Source organism: Protopterus annectens, chromosome 1.part1 (genome assembly GCF_019279795.1).
Source record: "Protopterus annectens isolate FY-2018-M chromosome 1.part1, PAN1.0, whole genome shotgun sequence".
Classification (NCBI taxonomy): Eukaryota; Metazoa; Chordata; order Ceratodontiformes; family Protopteridae; genus Protopterus; species Protopterus annectens.
Genome location: NC_056726.1, coordinates 1080788648 through 1080806356, shown reverse-complemented (window position 1 = coordinate 1080806356; position 17709 = coordinate 1080788648). Strand labels below are relative to the sequence as shown.

The following is a 17709-nucleotide window of genomic DNA, read 5'->3' as shown; positions in this document are numbered from 1 at the left end:
ACTGGTGTTAAATTGTACTTTACTGTGTGTGTACTTGTTATCCTTCCCAATGTGCACGCCCCTCACTGGTGTTAAATTATACTTTACTGTGTGTGCACTTGTTATCCTTCCCAATGTGCACGCCCCTCACTGGTGTTAAATTGTACTTTAATGTGTGTGTACTTGTTATCCTTCCCAATGTGCACGCCCCTCACTGGTGTTAAATTGTACTTTACTGTGTGTACTTGTTATCCTTCCCAATGTGCATGCCCCTCACTGGTGTTAAATTGTACTTTACTGTGTGTGTACTTGTTATCCTTCCCAATGTGCACGATTTCTCTTGGTGTTAAATTGTACTTTACTAGATTAGTGTGTGTACTTTCTATCCTTCCCAATGTGCACGCTATCCTGCACTTGTGTTAAATTGTATTTTACTGTGTGTGTACTTGTTATCCTTCCCAATGATGAGATTTCACTGGTGCTTTTAAATTGTACTTTTAACTGTGTGTGTATTTGTTATCCTTCCCAATGTCTTGCTGCTCACTGGTGTTAAATGTGTAGCCTTACTCAGGGTGTGTGTGTTTGTTATAAACCTTCCCAAAGTGTGTGTGCAGCTCACTGGTGTTAAATTGTACTTTACTGTGTGTGCACTTGTTATCCTTTCCAATGTGCATGCCCTTCACTGGTGCTAGTGGTGAGGATTGAGGCTTCTTGATTACTGGGCCAGTGTGTGGGTGTCACAGTTCCAATTGTTGAATATGCCTGGTCAGATCCCTACCAAAAGGGATATGCTACTCACTGACAGGTCTGATTAATGCTGATTATAACACACCGATGACCTCTTTGGACCTAAATGCCATCACTTTGTTTATAAGCTGCAGTCTTTATATGAATTTCTGAGGACCATGCTATTCATATTCATGGAAGATTACATGAGTTATATTGTTCTCAAACTGTGGTGTGCATACATTTTTAGTTATTTGTTTTTGTTGATGGGGGTGGTGCTGCTTGTCTAAGTGTGTTTTTATATGTAGAATCCCAGGGAGAAAATTTCTTCCAGAATGCAATATTTATCTTTGCATCATTCCAGGTCTGAGCCTGAAACAGGTCCTTTTGTATCAGTGCTCTCTCTGGATCAACAAATCTAAATAAACAAATTGGTTAACTACCTAACTAACGAATGACTTCTGAATTATGGTGTGAGACTGCCTGTGACTGAAATTGAGGTGGTATCTGTATATCTTTCTGTTGTATTAACAAGCTGAAATAACACAATTTTACTTCTACAGGTCATGTTTTAGGGTACCCATTCAGCTAAAAAATGTGTAAAGTATCAGAAGCAAATAACAGGCAACAACATTAAAATGGCACACAGTTCTACCAATAACATCTAGATTAAGTTGTACTACAATTAGAATTAGTGAACAACATGGAAAAATTAAGAAAAGAGGTTCACAAGGAAGAAATCTGTCAGCAATTCCATTTTCAAGAATATATTTTAATATAGTACTAAACCTCATTACATATAATTACTTAAGTACTTTTCTGCCTATCATGGGGTCATAGATTTTTCCTGTCTCCTTAATTTGAACATCTTGAAATCCTGCATTTTCCAGGAGCAGACTCATTTCCTTCGGTGTGCGTTCTTTTCCTTCAGTTGCAAGAGCCATCAGGAAGTGCTGTGTGTTTGCTGTGATTACCTCATCAGTGGCATCTTTCAGGAAGCATTCTACTACAACAACTGCTCCCCCTAATGGAAAAAGAATGATGCATATGAGTTGTGATCATTTTCCAACAAATCCACATTTAAGAATAGCCTTTATCTAACTAAATGAGATGTTAAAACATTAATTTGTCTTTTACCACAAGTGAATAAAACTTCATCTGTACAAGTCATTGAGTAATTGTTAAGCACTAGTAGCACCCTGCCTTCATCACTAGATTAGTAAGGCTTGCAAAGCATGTCCTCGAGGAGCTGTACAAGTCAGTGAGTAATTGTTAAGCACTAGTAGCACCCTGCCTTCATCACTAGATTAGTAAGGCTTGTATACCATGTCCTCGAGGAGCTGTCCTGTGAATCCCACCTTAGTGGCTTGTCTTGATATTAATTTGAATAATGAATGCTTGGAGTAGTTGTACAGCATTCAGTTCGCACAGACTTCAGGAAGTGTAATAAGTACCAACAATTAAAAAGATTTGGCAGTTTGTAACCAGTCCTTACCCATGTACCTGGCGACCCAGAGATCTAACCTACTTTTAGGATTACAACTCTAGACACTCTTCCAACTACACACACTTACTCACTTTGCAGGTGGAAGTCATGAAATAAGCCTCCTCATACAACCTGAGACACTCACAAGCCATACAAATTCTCATTAGCCCTAACAAACCTCTCAACTGTACAGATTTTCACAGAATGTCCAGATTTTTGCTGCATAATTTTGGACTGTTTCTCATAAAATTGTGGTTTTCTGGCAAATTATTGGAAATAATTGAAAGTTGAAATCAGAAAATTATGACAGACCTTTGAGTTTCGGTCTTCATACCCCTCAGAAAAGTCATGATAATGTAAAATCTGTTATTCTATCTAATTTCTAAGTTTGTAACAGCAATATTTAAAAAGTGCCCCTAGTTTTGGGCCTTTGCCCCCCCCCCATTATTTATGGCTTTGTCCAGATTTCTTTCTCTAAGAGGTCAAGAGGTATGCGCCTAGAACCAAACCCCACATCACTGCACATGCTCTCTCACACCAGCTCTTATTGCTCCTAGAACTAAACCCCACAGCACTGCACATGCTCTGTCATACCAACTCTCATTACCCCTAGAACCAAACTCCACAGCACTGCACATACTGTGTTACATCAACTCTCATTACCCCTAGAACCAAACCCCACAGCACTGCAAATCCTCTGTCACAACAACTCTCATTACCCCTAGAAACAAACCCCACAACACTGCACATGCTCTGTCACACCACCTCTCATTACCCCTAGAACCAAACCCCACAGCACTGCACATGCTCTGTCACACCAAGTCTCATTACCCCTAGAAACAAACCCCACAGCATTGCACATGCTCTGTCACAACTCTGATTACCCCTAGAAACAAATCCCGCAGCACTGAACATGCTCTGTCACACCAAGTCTCATTACCCCTAGAACCAAACCCCACAGCACTGCACACATGCTCTGCTCACACACAAGAAACAAACCCCAGAAACACACATCACTGTCACCACCCATGCTCTGTCACAACAACTCTCATTACCCTTAGAAACAAACCTCACAGCACTGCACATGCTCTGTCACACCAAGTCTCATTACCCCTAGAAACAAATCCCACAGCACTGCACATGCTCTGTCACACCAAGTCTCATTAACCCTAGAACCAAACCCCACAGCACTGTGCATGCTCTGTCACATCAACTCTCATTACCCCTAGAAACAAACCCAACAGCACTGCACATGCTCTGTCACAACTCTCATTACCCCTAGAAACAAACCCCACAGCACTGCACATGCTCTGTCACACCAAGTCTCATTACCCCTAGAACCAAACCCCACAGCACTGCACATGCTCTGTCACAACAACTTACCCCAGAAACAAAACCCACACCACACACACTGTGTCACACCTTCACTCAGTCTCATATCCCCACCCCAATCACCCCACACCCACAGCACTGCACATGCTCTGTCACAACTCTCATTACCCCAGAAACAAATCCCACAGCACTGCACATGCTCTGTCACACCAAGTCTCATTACCCCTAGAACCAAACCCCACAGCACTGCACATGCTCTGTCACAACTCTCATTACCCCTAGAAACAAACCCCACATCACTGCACATGCTTTCTTCTCTCAGGCACCTAATCTTTGCTAAATGCTCCTGCATCAACACTGGACATCTCACCTACCCTATATCCTTCGGAGTCTTCTCCTCTGTCAAGATTCACTGAAAGTTGAACCACTTTACAAACTAATGAATACATTGTACATTGCACTCTTCTTTATTGTACATTGTACTGTGCTTGTTCACTAGAATGTACATACACATTTTTTTCCTATGTTATTAGTCTGAACTACTCTTTTATTCCTTACATTTCTGTATTTTCGCTTATGAAATGTTTTTTATTTCATCCAGGCTGAGCCTGAGATTGGTCAGTATTGGTCAGTGCACTACCCCAGTAAACAAAAGTAAATAAAAATATAAATAAAAATAAACCTATGCAAATATAAGTGCTTATGTTTCAGTGAGTATGGAAAATGGAAAATTAATTGTGTCATCATTTTGACTTCAGTTACTTTTTCAAGCCATGCCTACATACTCCAGTCATACCTCTCAGCTGTGCAGATTTTCACAGAATGTCCAGATCTTTGCTTCATATATTTGGTCTATTTTTCATAAAATTTTGTTTTTCTGGCAAATTAGTAGCAATCATTAAATACTGAAGTTAGAAAATAATGACAGACATTTGAGCTTCAGCCTTCATACCCTTCAGAAAAAATCATGCTAATACAAAACCTGCAACTTTCTAAGTTTATAAGAGCAATGATTAAAAATTGTCGCTATTTTGTCCAGATTTCTTCCTGTAAGAGGTTGAGAGGTATGACTCCAGTCATTGCCTTACCTAGGGAACTAATATGAATGCTGTAAATACTTCCACATCTAGTACTAATTCTACTCTGGGTTGTTACTTTTCAAGCCATGCTTACATACTGCAGTCATTGCCTTACTTAGGGAACTAATATGAATGTTGTAAATACTTCCACATCTATAGTACTAATTCTACTCTGGGTTGTTACTTTTCAAACCATGCTTACATACTCCAGTCATTGCCTTACACAGAGAACCAAAATAAATGCTCTTAATGATTCCACATCTATAGTGCTAATTATACTCTGGGTTGTTATTTTTCAAGCCATGCTTACATACTCCAGTCATTGCCTTACCTAGGGAACTAATATGAATGCTGTAAATACTTTCACATCTATAGTACTAATTATACTCTGGGTGTTACTTTTCAAGCCATGCTTACATACTGCAGTCATTGCCTTACTTCAGGAACTAATATGAATGCTGTAAATACTTACACATCTATAGTACTAATTATACTCTGGGTTGTTACTTTTCAAGCCATGCTTACATACTGCAGTCGTTGCCTTACTTAGGGAACTAATATGAATGCTGTAAATATTTCCACATCTGTAGTACTAATTATACTCTGGGTTGTTACTTTTCAAGCCATGCTTACATAATGCAGTCATTGACTTACTTAGGGAACTAATATGAATGCTGTAAATACTTTCACATCTATAGTACTAATTATACTCTGGGTTGTTATTTTTCAAGTCATGCTTACATACTGCAGTCATTGCTTTACTTAGGCAACTAATATGAATGCTGTAAATACTTCCACATCTATAGTACTAATTATACTTTGGGTTGTTACTTTTCAAGCCATGCTTACATACTCCAGTCATTGCCTTACCTAGGGAACTAATATGAATGCTGTAAATACTTTCACATCTATAGTACTAATTATACTCCGGGTGTTACTTTTCAAGCCATGCTTACATACTGCAGTCATTGCTTTACTTAGGGAACGAATATGAATGCTGTAAATACTTTCACATCTATAGTACTAATTATACTCTGGGTTGTTACTTTTCAAGCAATGCTTACATACTCCAGTCATTGCCTTACTTAAGGAACTAATATGAATGCTGTAAGTGCTTCCACATCTATAGTACTAATTATATTATGTGCTGACATTATCACTGTTATTGCACAGATGTTTATTCATGCCTTGTAAATACACTTATCTTTCAAGCCCCGTATTTGATAATTCTAGAAGGTTTTTGTATCAGTCAGTATAATATAAATGGTGGACTTAGGTCTAGGTATTTTACTTAAGACTGCTGTTATTTAATCAACTAGTCTGGATGTTTTGAATAAAATATTTGATGGCCTTCCATTTCACTGTTACAGTATTCCTTACAATAGGTTCATAGGTTCATAGATTCATAGGTTCATACTAGGCTGTCTGCCCTAGGGCAATTATAAGCCTAGCCCAATTCTGTATGGCTTATACCACCCCTTGATTTGAGTATACTGTGCCCTTTTTAATGTTTAGTTTACTGTGCCTCTGTCTAATAGTGACATGGGAGTAATCCCTGGGACAAACCTACGATCCCCCATCCACCTATCGAGATTCTTCTTGAAGAGATTCAGTGAGGTGCTCTGCCTCACATGAACTGGAATTCTATTCCAGAGCCGAAGCCTCTGGGTTATGAACCTGTCCCTCCAGCAAGTTCTATTTATTTCTGTGCTGAGGTTCAAGTCCCTCGAGCATGTGGCTCTAAGGGATTTAGATTTACTGAGGTGGAGCATGTCCATTAATTCTGGATTTGACATAGCTTTGTATGTCAGGCATAGATCGCCTCGAATTAGGCGGTATGCAACTGAGTAGAGGTGGAGTTTTTTTAACCGAGCAGCATATGGCATCTGTTTGAGACCCTTGATTTATTTATTTATTTATTTTACATTTGTTGACCGGGATAGTCCGACTGGATATATGTCCATTTTCAGCAGAGGCCCGGGGAGAAAAGCTCCACAATAAAATACAAAGATTAATACATTATGGAAAAATAAAAATTAATACATTGTAGTAAAACAGAGTAAGATAATATAACAAAAAAAAAACAATTGTATCTCCTATATTAGTAGATGCAACAAAAGGAGATGCAGAGCAGGGCTATAATATACACTATCACGGATACATTGATATAAACATAGATAACAGCATAACCATTCTACTTTTAGGATAGACAAATTGGTTAAGAGGAGAGAGAGACAAGACAGGAAGAGGGGATGCTGTTAGGATGGCATCTATACTTGTTTGAGAAAGGGTCAGTCAGGACTTGAGCATTGACAAAGCCAATGTGACTTTAGATGGTGATTTAATCTTTTTTTGAAGAGGCTTAGAGAGGAAATGCAGGAGAGACTGTGGGGGAGGGAGTTCCAGATTTTACCAATGGAATTGGTAAAAAGTGAGTCACCCCCTATATTATTGGATTTGACTGTTTGAACTAATATTTTGTTTGAAGAGCGCAGACTGCTGAGATTATTGTAGGGTTTCATTAAATTTTTCAGCCCTGGAGTTTTGTCAGGTTGGTTTAAGATTTTATATGCTTCAATAAGTTGGGTCTTCTGTAGTAGGTGGGTGAATTCAATCCAACCTAGGTTTCTTAGATTAATACAGTGGTGAGTTCTGTAAGGCATTCCAGTTGCGAATCTAGCAATCTGATTATAGCAACGCGATAGTTTATTCCGTTCAGCTATGTTAAGATTGGTGAGCATAGGGGAGGCATACAAGAGGGTGGAGAGAAGATGAGAACGGGCCAAGGTCACTTTCGCTATTGGAGTTAGAAAAGATTTAATCCGGTATAGTGACCCAAGTTTTTTTATTAACGGTTTTAATGATCTGATTGATATGGATATCAAATCTTAGCTTGTTATCTATGGTGACTCCTAATAGTTTAGTGTAGGGGTCTGGGGAGATGATTGTCCCGTTTTTGGATAGGATAGAAAAGGATAGGGGTGTTATCTTTTGTGTGGGATGGAAGAGTAGTAATTTGGTTTTGTTGGGATTCAGGATCAGTTTATGTCCTAATAGCCAGTTCTCTACTAACGTGAAACAAGATTGGGTTTTGTTTAGTAGGTTGACAGGAGAAGTATCAGCACAGACTAGTGTCGAGTCATCAACATATTGAATGCATGTGGCTTCCGGGATGGCTTTATACAGGTCATTTATAAAGATAGTAAAAAGAAGAGGTCCCAGGATAGATCCTTGAGGTACTCCTATGGTATTAGGTAGGAGGTTAGAAAGCTTGGATTGCCAGAGTACTGCTTGCTTCCTGCCTGATAGATAGCCAATAAACCAGTCCAGAGCTTGTTTATCAAGTTGGAGATTTTCAAGTGTATGGTGAAGTAGCTGGTGGTTCACCATATCAAAGGCCTTTGATAGGTCAAGAAAAAGTGCTGAAGATATTTTTTTGTCATTACGGTTGAGATTAATAGTGTCGGTAAAAGAGAGAAGAGCAGTGGTTGTACTGTGGTGGGGCCTAAACCATGTTGAGAATTGGTTATTAAATTGTTCAGGGTAAGATAGTACAGCAGTTGTTTGTGTATGCATTTCTCCATGATTTTGGCCAATGGTGATATTATTGCTATAGGCCTATAGTTTGAGAGTTCCGTTGATAGGCCACCTTTGTGGAGGGGAATGATGTGGGATACTTTCCATATGGATGGGATTGTAGCTTCTGCTATGGTTCTATTGATAAGAACTGAGATAGGGTACGCAATGGTATCTGCTGCTATCTGTAAGTATTCAGCTGGGAGAAGGTCTGCAGAGAGAGTGGTTGGTTTTAGTTTCTTCAGTAAGGATCTTATATAGGCAGTGGAGACAGGATGAAATTTAAAGGTGGATTTTAGTTGTTGAAAGTTTTCCATTTTTATAGAGTTGGTGGATGGTAATTGATTAGCTAGTGTTTGTATAGTGTCAGTAAAAAAATTGTTAAAGGAATTTGCAACATCTTCAGGGGTTTTACACTTAGTTTTTCTGGGGTAGGGGTAGAGGATTTACCTGGGTGGAGAAGATTATTTAGACTATTCCAGAATTTTTGAGGATTGTCTTGGTGTATGTATTGGAGTTGACAATAGTAATTTTTTTTGTCTAGTAGTGTTGCTTTTTTGGTCTCATTTCTTAGTTGTTGGAATTTTGTACGGTCCGAGGTTGATTTGGTTAAACACCATTTTTTCCAGCTTTTGTTTCTAATTTTGATTAGTGAAATGGTATTTTTTGTTAGCCAGGGTGCAATTCTTGTTTTTACTCTGATTGATCTCATTGGGGCATAAGAGTTAAGTATGTTCAGGAATGTACTATTAAAAAGAAGTACTGCTTCCTCTAGGGGGAGATGTTTAAGGGTTTTCCAGTTAAAGGATTTAAGTTCCATCAGAAATTTGGTGAGGTCAAAATCCTTCTTATTTCTGACTGACCTATACATAGGCGGAGTGGAGCTTAGAACCTTCTTTTTCATAATGTAGGTGATGAGATGGTCACTAATGCTATTTGGAAGAGTTCCGGCTGAGTATGTATGATGTTGACTGTTGCTAAGAATCCAGTCTAAGATGCTTTCTTTTTGAGTATTATTACCTACTCTGGTAGGGGAAGATATTAGTTGACAGAAACCATGTAGGTTAATGTGAGTAGGGTTGTTCTCTGAGGAGCATTGAGTCCAGTCTATATTAACATCTCCTAGGATAATGGTTTCTTGAGGATAGTTTTGTGATAGGCAATTAAGGATGTGTTCAAGAGTTTCAGAGTTATTTCCGGGGGGAATATAGGTCACAATTATATTAATACTTTTATCTTTGTTTATTTGTAATTTTAGTGCAAGTATTTCAGCATTAGAGATCTGAGGTGGTTGTGGTGAATTGATAGTGACATTTAATGTGTTTTTGTAGAGCACTGCGATACCGCCTCCTTTTTTTGACAGGCGATCAGCTCTATAAATATCATAGCCTGGTGGCATTACCTCATTATCTTTGGTTCCTTGTTTTAGCCAGGTTTCTGTTAGACACATTATATCAGGGAGGTACATTGCTATTAGGGCATGCAGGTTATGAATCTTGTTATTTATACTTCTTATATTTAGGTGGTATATTTGAAGGGAGTTTGGTAGGGTAGGCAGTGGGTTATTTTCAATTCTAGGTGATGTGGGGCCTGGGTTAGGATGGATATCCCCGTCTATGGTTATATATTTTTTTGTAAGGTCTAATATTCTGATCAGCTTACATAATAATTTTAGTTCCTGTTTGGATTTGGTGTGTTTTGAGTTGGGTTTAAGGGGGTTATGGTGGTTGGGGTGATATATTTTTCTGGACAGTTGAAAGTTGTGAAGTTTAGAACTTCTTAGGGATGGGATGGTACTAGTTTGGCGCTTGGGATAGAAAAAAAACAGTGAGTGTCTGGTCTTCATATCTAGTTAGTAGATAAATTTTGATAAAAAGTAGTAAGGTACAGAGTACTATTTTTAACATTGGCTTACTTATTAAGATTTTTGTAGGCTTCATTTTGTTATGGGCGGTAGTGCTTTGAATTGTGAAGGTATTTGGAGATTATACTAGGGAAATTGGAATTGAGGTGGGTGGAGATTTAGAGTCAATTTTGGTTGGTTCCAAGAGAAGAATGAGGGTGTGGTTTGTTAGGTATAAATGTAGCCCTACTGGGGGCGGGTGGGATATGGGGGCAGGGAGGGGTGCGGAGCGAGCGGAGCGGGGTTTTTCCAGCTTCTAATTATTTAATGGCCAGGATAAGTCAGGAATAAATGGTATTTTCTCTTATGTGTGATACCAGTTTCTTAAATTTCTGAGGTAAAATTACAGGGAGTTTCAATTTTCACCAGTAGTGGTGTTTGAAATACAGTATGGTTTATGGGTTAAATGGGGTAAAATCACTGCTGCGTTCTGAACCCTGTTCGCTAGTAGTTCCAGTGTTTGCTGCAACACTTAGCTTAGAAGGAGCTATTATTTGTATACAAGACCTTGGCAATATTCTTTAGTTGGGGCTGCGTTGTCTTGCTGCTCGTTGTGGTTCAGTTATACTTGGTTATTTAAAAAGAGCGAACTGCTCTTAGGTGGGACCTTGTTTGTTTCGCCTGGGTACACAGAGTGTTTAATACCTAAAAGGAGATTTTAAAAGCATTTATACAAACATCAGTACACATGATATTTTACAGGAAAAAGTGATGCAATACAAATAGGATCCAACTGCAAGAAGGTTTCAGGCTAAAATTCCTTTGACCTATCTACGCACTAAACAGCTAACATTGATCCTCTTGGTGAGATACTTTTGGGGTCTTTCTAATTGCTGCAGGTGTCGGGTAAGGTACATCCCAAAAGGGGCATTGTATTCTATGATGGGCCTGATGAGGGATGAATAAAGGGGCACGATTACCTCTCTTGATCTAGATGTGAAACCCTTCGTGATGAGGTGGGCTATTTAGAAGGTCTTTCTAACCACTTTGGCAATGTGGTTTTCAAAGGAGAGATTGCTATCAACTTGGGTCCCCAGGTCCCTAATAACTTTCTCTGTACTTAATGGGTTTCCACCTATGTGGTAATTTGTGGGCACATTGTTTTTGCCAAAGGGTATGACTATACATTTTTTGGCATTTAGCTTTAAACCACGGCGCTGGCACCAGTTATCTGTCTCTGTGAGACCTTTTTGAAGGATGTTTGTGTCAGCTGGAGAGTTGATTATGGCACCCAGTTTGCAGTCGTCTGGGAACTTGGTGAGCCATAGTCCTCCCACGTTTGCCTGTACCTCAGAAAAGTATATACCGAACAAGAGTGGTCCCAGGACAGAACCCTGTGGGATGCCACTTGTGACCGGTTTCGAGTCTGACATGGCTCCAGCAACTCTCACTCTGTGGGTTCTGTCTTTGAGCCTGTTTGCGACCCATCTTGTGACATAGGGGTTTATATTTAAGCTGGATAGCTTATCTATGATGCCCGAGTGGGGTATTGTGTCAAATGCCTTTGCAAGGTCCAGATAGGCTGTGTGGACTACCTTCCCTTCATCTATGGCTTTGGTGACTGTTTTGAAGAAGTCAACCAGGTTCAAAAGGCAGGATATGCCCTTGACAAAGCCGAACTGGGTAGGATCTAGTGTCTGTAGGTCCCCAATGTCTTTGTTTATGAGCTCCATGATGATCCTCTCCATAGCCTTGCAGACTAAGCTAGTCAGGCTTATGGGGCGATAGTTTCCAGGGTCCGTAGAGGCTCCACCTTTGTGGAGTGGGACCACTGTTGCAGTACGCCATTCTGTGGGCACATATCCTGTAGTGAGGCTGAGACTGTATAGCTGTTTTATTTTGAGGGATTAGTTCCTCTTGGAGTTCATGTAGGACGCAACCTGGGATGCCATCTGGTCCCATGGAAGCAGTGTTTTTTGCTTTGGAGAGGGCAACCTTCACCTGAGCATCAGAGTTGTTTGGGAGGCAGCCCTCTGCTGGGATAGATACTTGCTCTTTTGGGGGGGAGGGGGGAGAAGTTTGCACTGAACCTGTCTGCCAGGATATTGGCAATGTCTGTGGGTTCAGTGTATTTTTTGTCGTTTAGAAACAACTCAGAACAAGTCTGGGAGTTGCATCCCAGGTTTCTAACATAACTGTAAAAAGCCTTATGATTGTCTTTGGTGTCCTGTGCAATTTTTCTCTCGAAGCTGGCCTTGGAGGATTTTATGAGGGATCGTAATTTTTTGCTAGTACTGATCAGAGATGCCTTCCCTATTAGGGATTTTGCTCTATCATGCAGTAGCTTCCTCCTTCTGTTGTACAGTTTATTTATGGCAGGGGTCCACCAGACTGGATGCCTGCCTTTGGATGATTGGGTCTTGGTTTTGTTTGAGATAGCATGATCCATGCATTCCTGGAGATGTCCGTAGAATGCATTTATATAGGATTCTGCAGTTTGGGCCGTAGTTTCCACTGGCCCTGGGGCCTTGAAGGATTCCACTTCGGTTTTGAGACGTGAGAAGTTCGCTTTTGAGAAGTTTTTCACTGTGGTTTTCTGGGCTGGGGGTGGGGTCGGGATGTGGACATCCAGTGAAATTAGTTTATGGTCTGATCTTACCAATGAGGGATATACGTCTGGTGTGGAGCATAGAGTCCCCATGTTGGTAACGATCAGGTCTAGTATGTTGTCCCCTCTTGTGGGAGTGATGATTAGTTGTTCCATAGCATTTGAGTTTATAATTTCCAGGAACCATTGGGATAAGGTGCTGGGGCTTGAGTAGTGCTCCCAGTCAATGTTTGGGTAGTTGAAGTCGCCCAATATAATGGTGTTCGGAGAGATCGTCATGTTCTCCAATGTTTTCAGGAAAGCCGAGTGGGATTCCTGACTTTGAGAGGGTGGTCTGTAGGATGCTATAAACTGAAAAGCAGTCTTTCCCACTGTTAGTTGCACATGGATGGTCTCCGATACTTCGTGCAATGCCACTAACCTGGAGGTGTGGATATCCTTGATAACTATGGAAACTCCCCCTCCTTTTGTGGTTCGGTCCGGGTTTTGGGGCCGAAAAGCATGATATGAGGTATAGCCTGGTAGTGCTGAGGTGCTCTCTGGAGCCTTGAACCAGGTTTCTGTCACTGCACAGATATCGATGTTCTCCATACTGAGGAGAGCTTCGAGTGGGTTCATCTTGAGGTTAAGACTTCTGGCGTTTAGCAGCATTACCCTTAGTTTCTTGTTCCTTGTGCTGTCTATGGGGGTGGGTTTGACTTTTGAGCCTTGCCTAAAAAAGGCACTATGGGGACAGGTGCAAGCCATCCCTAGCGAAGCAACGTGGCTTGTCGAGCATGTCATCCCAGGCTGAAAGACACTGGATCCCCTTTGAATGACACCAAAATTTTAGCCAATTGTTAAAATCGATCATTTTGTCTTTGTACTGTGGCATCATTCTAGGTGAGGGTAAGATGCTGCTCAAGGTCAGGGTCATACCAACCTGGGCTACATGATCAGAGAGCTCCTCTATGTCTCTTTTCATGTAGCCCAGGGAGGTACATCTCAGGTCATTTACACCAGCATGTACAATGACTGAGTCATATTTGTATTTGCTTTGGAGTGACCTGAGTGCTTGCGTTATGTGGCAGATCCTAGCACCCGACAGGCAGCTCACCGTGACCTTCTCTTTATTCAGCCTGGTGAGCGGGACGTCAGTGTGTCTGACAATAGAGTCACCTATTACAAGAGTATCAGGTGTGTTATTCAGCCTTAAGGGCTGTGGCTGCTTGGCACACTGACTTTGTGAGTTATGTGTTGTGCGTGTTTTGTTTTGAGGTAGCGTTTGCTTGGATGTCTGCTTTGGAGGTCTCTGTTGCTTAGGTAGATTTTTATTTAGAGCCTCCGAATATGTTTTTGTGTATTTATGTATTTGGTTCGCTGATGTGGTGGGACTATGTGACACTGGAATTGTGTTGTGTGAGGTTACCTTTTCCTCCTGACTGGTTACACCAGTTTTGAGATGAGAGAGCTCAACCTCCAGTTTGCATCTCTCACATATATTTGAACCTGTTTGGAGGAGGAGAGGGTTGTCCATGTACATGAGACAGTTGTAACATTGCCTCAAAATTCCCAGATTCACCAGCTGGACTGGAGAGGAAACCATTGACTGACCCTTGGACATGCTAGAGTAATATAGGGAAACTGAATTTAATATGGACCAATAGAGGACAGGGTAATCGTAGAGAGTATAATAGTAAGTAGTGCTTATGGTTTAATAGTGCTAACTTGTAGGATTACTTAATTGGACCAGTGAAGGGCCTTAGAATGAGAATATGGTGTTTAAATTGAGAGATAGAGCAGTTCAAAGGGAAAAAGTAAAGAGCAAACTTTGTGGAGCCAGGAATAGTTTAAACCCAATTAGGTGGCGCTGCCCGCTGTTGCGCTATGCTCAAAACCACGCAAAACCGCGCAAAAGAGGGTTTTAAGAGAGGACGATGAAGGAGTTTTGGAATTGACCTAAAATGGCCAAAAAAACTACAGTTTCAAGTCAGTAACCACTCCAACAGGGGCAGGCAGGCTGCTCAATGTTTTTCACTGACACTGATCAACAGAGAGACTTCCCTTTAGCCCAAGCAAAAAATGGACTCACAGAAACTTACAAACAGTTCAAGAACAGCAATCCTGTAACTGAACTTTTTTAAATCTTAGAAAAGTGGGAAAAAAGCAAGATTTTTTTTTGTTTTTTTGTTTTTTTCAGAGATAGCAGAGGTTCACAAGTATCAACAAGTTATAACAGTGCAGTAAATGACCCCATACAAGAGTGCTAGGCCAAAGACAGACAAAATGCAAGTTTTGAGAAAAAAACGATTTTAAAAATAAGTGCAAACAGGAAATTCAGTAAACAGCTCTATGTTGTGCTCTAAATACAGTTACTAATGCAGAAATCAAGTTTAACAAGCCAGAAAATGCTCAAAATAGGTGGCTATGTGGAAAAACTTAGCAAATAAACAGAGGAAAAATACTTAAAATCTCAAAAGTGGCTCTTTTCTTCTCTCAGCGTTTTCTCCTCTTGGTGGGTGCTTCAGCAACAGCCAACAAGCCTGAAAAGATGCCAAAACCACGAGGCAACCAGGTTTTAAGAGAGGAAGATGAAGGAGTTTTGGAATTGACCCAAAATGGCCAATAAAACTACAGTTTCAAGTCAGTAACCACTCCCACAGGGGCAGGCAGGCTTCTCAATGTTTTTCACTGCCACTGATCAACAGAGAGACTTCCCTTTAGCCCAAGCAAAAAATGGCCTCACAGAAACTTACAAACAGTTCAAGAACAGCAAGCCTGTAACTGAACGTTTTTAAATCTCAGAAAAGTGGGAAAAAAGCAAGATTTTTTTTTTTTTTTTTCAGAGATAGCAGAGGTTCACAAGTATCATTATAACAGTGCAGTAAATGATCCCCACACAAGTGTGTTAGGCCAAAGACAGATAAAATGCAAGTTTTGAGAAAAAACGATTTTAAAAATAAGTGCAAACAGGAAATTCAGTAAACAGCTCTAGGTTGTGCTCTAAATACAGTTACTAATGCAGAAATCAAGTTTAACAAGCCAGAAAATACTCAAAATAGGCGGCTATGCAGAAAAACTTAGCAAATAAACAAAGGAAAAATACTTAAAATCTCAAAAGTGGCTCCTTTCTTCTCTCAGCGTTTTCTCCTCTTGGTGGGTGCTTCACCAACAGCCAACAAGCCTGAAAAGACGCCAAAACCACGAGGCAACCAGGTTTTAAGAGCAGAAGATGAAGGAGTTTTGGTATTGACCCAAAATGGCCAGTAAAACTACAGTTTCAAGTCAGTAACCACTCCCACAGGGGCAGGCAGGCTGCTCAATGTTTTTCACTGCCACTGATCAACAGAGAGACTTCCCTTTAGCCCAAGCAAAAAATGGCCTCACAGAAACTTACAAACAGTTCAAGAACAGCAAGCCTGTAACTGAACTTTTTTAAATCTCAGAAAAGTGGAAAAAAAGCAAGATTTTTTTTTGTTTTTTTGTTTTTTTCAAAGATAGCAGAGGTTCACAAGTATGCAAAGTGCAACCCATTGTCTGGCCAGTATACCAAAGCCTTTATGTTGGTAAGAGTACACCGTACTCACACATATTTTCCCCACATACAACACAGGACATAAAGGTGATGTTGGACATACCACCCCAGAACTTCTTTGCTGTCAGTCTGAACACCATCTTCGATCAACAGACTGAATGCTCACTTCATGTATTGGTTCACCAAGCTGTTTTCAGATAAGTACCCCATTGGGGTTTTGTTCTTATCTTTTTTCCTTGTTTTTGTTGCTTCTGGGGTTCATGTCATCTGGAAAGAGTAAATGCTAGTGCATGAGACAGATTTCCCATAAAGGCTGGCACGAGCAGTGTTTATGTTGTCTAGATGCAGGATCTATAATGTTCCAGTGCAGGCATCCTTGCCTCTGCCCAGTCTCTACTTCCATTGGCCTCAGTTACAGACAGTAAAATTCTAAGAGCTCTAGGTTTCATGGCCTCTGCCATTCCTATGCTCTGTCTAGCCAAACTCCACATGAGAAGGCTTCAGTGGTTTCTAAAGTCAGTTTGGCTTCAGCACTCTTATCCTCTAGATTTCATAGTCCATTTTCTTCCATGCCTCAAGATGGAAATTCAGTGGTGGCTTCAGCAATTGTCACTCAGTCCAGGGCTTCCCTTTCAACCTCTACTCCTCTCCTAGGAGCTGTTCACAGACACTTCAAACATGGGATAGGGGGCTTCCTTCGACTGTTTAAAAGTGCAGGGCACCTGGTCAATTCAAAAAAAGAAAGACCACATCAGTGTCAAAGAGATGAGAGCTCTTCTGTTGGCTGTTCAAGCATTCCATCCTCTTTTCATTTCAAGGCCCCTCAAGGTACTAACAGACAATACCACTGTTATATGATACGTCAACAAGCAAGGAGGGACTAGATCTCATCTCCTTTGCTGGTAACACTTCAAGTGTGGGAGCTAGCTATCCAGTATCAAGTGACACTTCAGGCAGTTTACATTCCCTTAAGTCAGGACATTGTAGTAGACTCTCTGAGCAGGTCCGTATCACAATCCCATGAGTGGATGCATCACATATACGTGTTTCTGGACACTGTCTACCAGTGGGGTACTGCTCAAGTAGATATCTTTGCCTCACCTCTGAAAATAAAACCGCCTCTATTTTGTGCAAGACTCCCATGCCCTGTGGTCTGAAAAGTGGACACCCTCTCTTTTTCATGGAAGAGGATGTTTCTTTATGCCTTTCCCCCTTCCTCTCATTCCAAAAGCCCTGTTCAAGACAAAACAGGATGCACCCAAAATCTTGACTCCCTTTTGGCCCAGACAGCATTGGCTCCCTTTTTTTCTGCATTTAGCCAAGGGCAATCATTACAAGTTATGTCACAGGATGGACCTACTCACACAAGACAAGGGAACACTGTTCCAACCCCACCTGTCCACTCTTCAACTGACACTGTAGGTGATAGGATTTGGATTCCACATAAAAACCTATTTTCTGAGGACATGCTTATGGACCTCCTGGAGGCCAGGAAACCCAATACTATGAAATTCTATTTATCCAAATGGAAGAGGTTTTCTGTTTGGTGTCTTTCTCGTAACCTGG

General features: G+C 40.7%; 1 protein-coding gene across 1 annotated transcript in view; it reads right to left on the bottom strand.

The window, feature by feature from the left end:
* Nucleotides 1-1456: 1456 nt before the first annotated feature.
* The window catches only part of LOC122813602 (acetylserotonin O-methyltransferase-like), a 237282-nt gene continuing 221029 nt past the window's right edge, over nt 1457-17709 (bottom strand). The window contains exon 7 of the mRNA XM_044086017.1: nt 1457-1729. Within this exon, the coding sequence (XP_043941952.1) occupies nt 1509-1729 (221 nt within the window). The 3' untranslated portion in view covers nt 1457-1508. The remainder of the gene's footprint in view (nt 1730-17709) is intronic.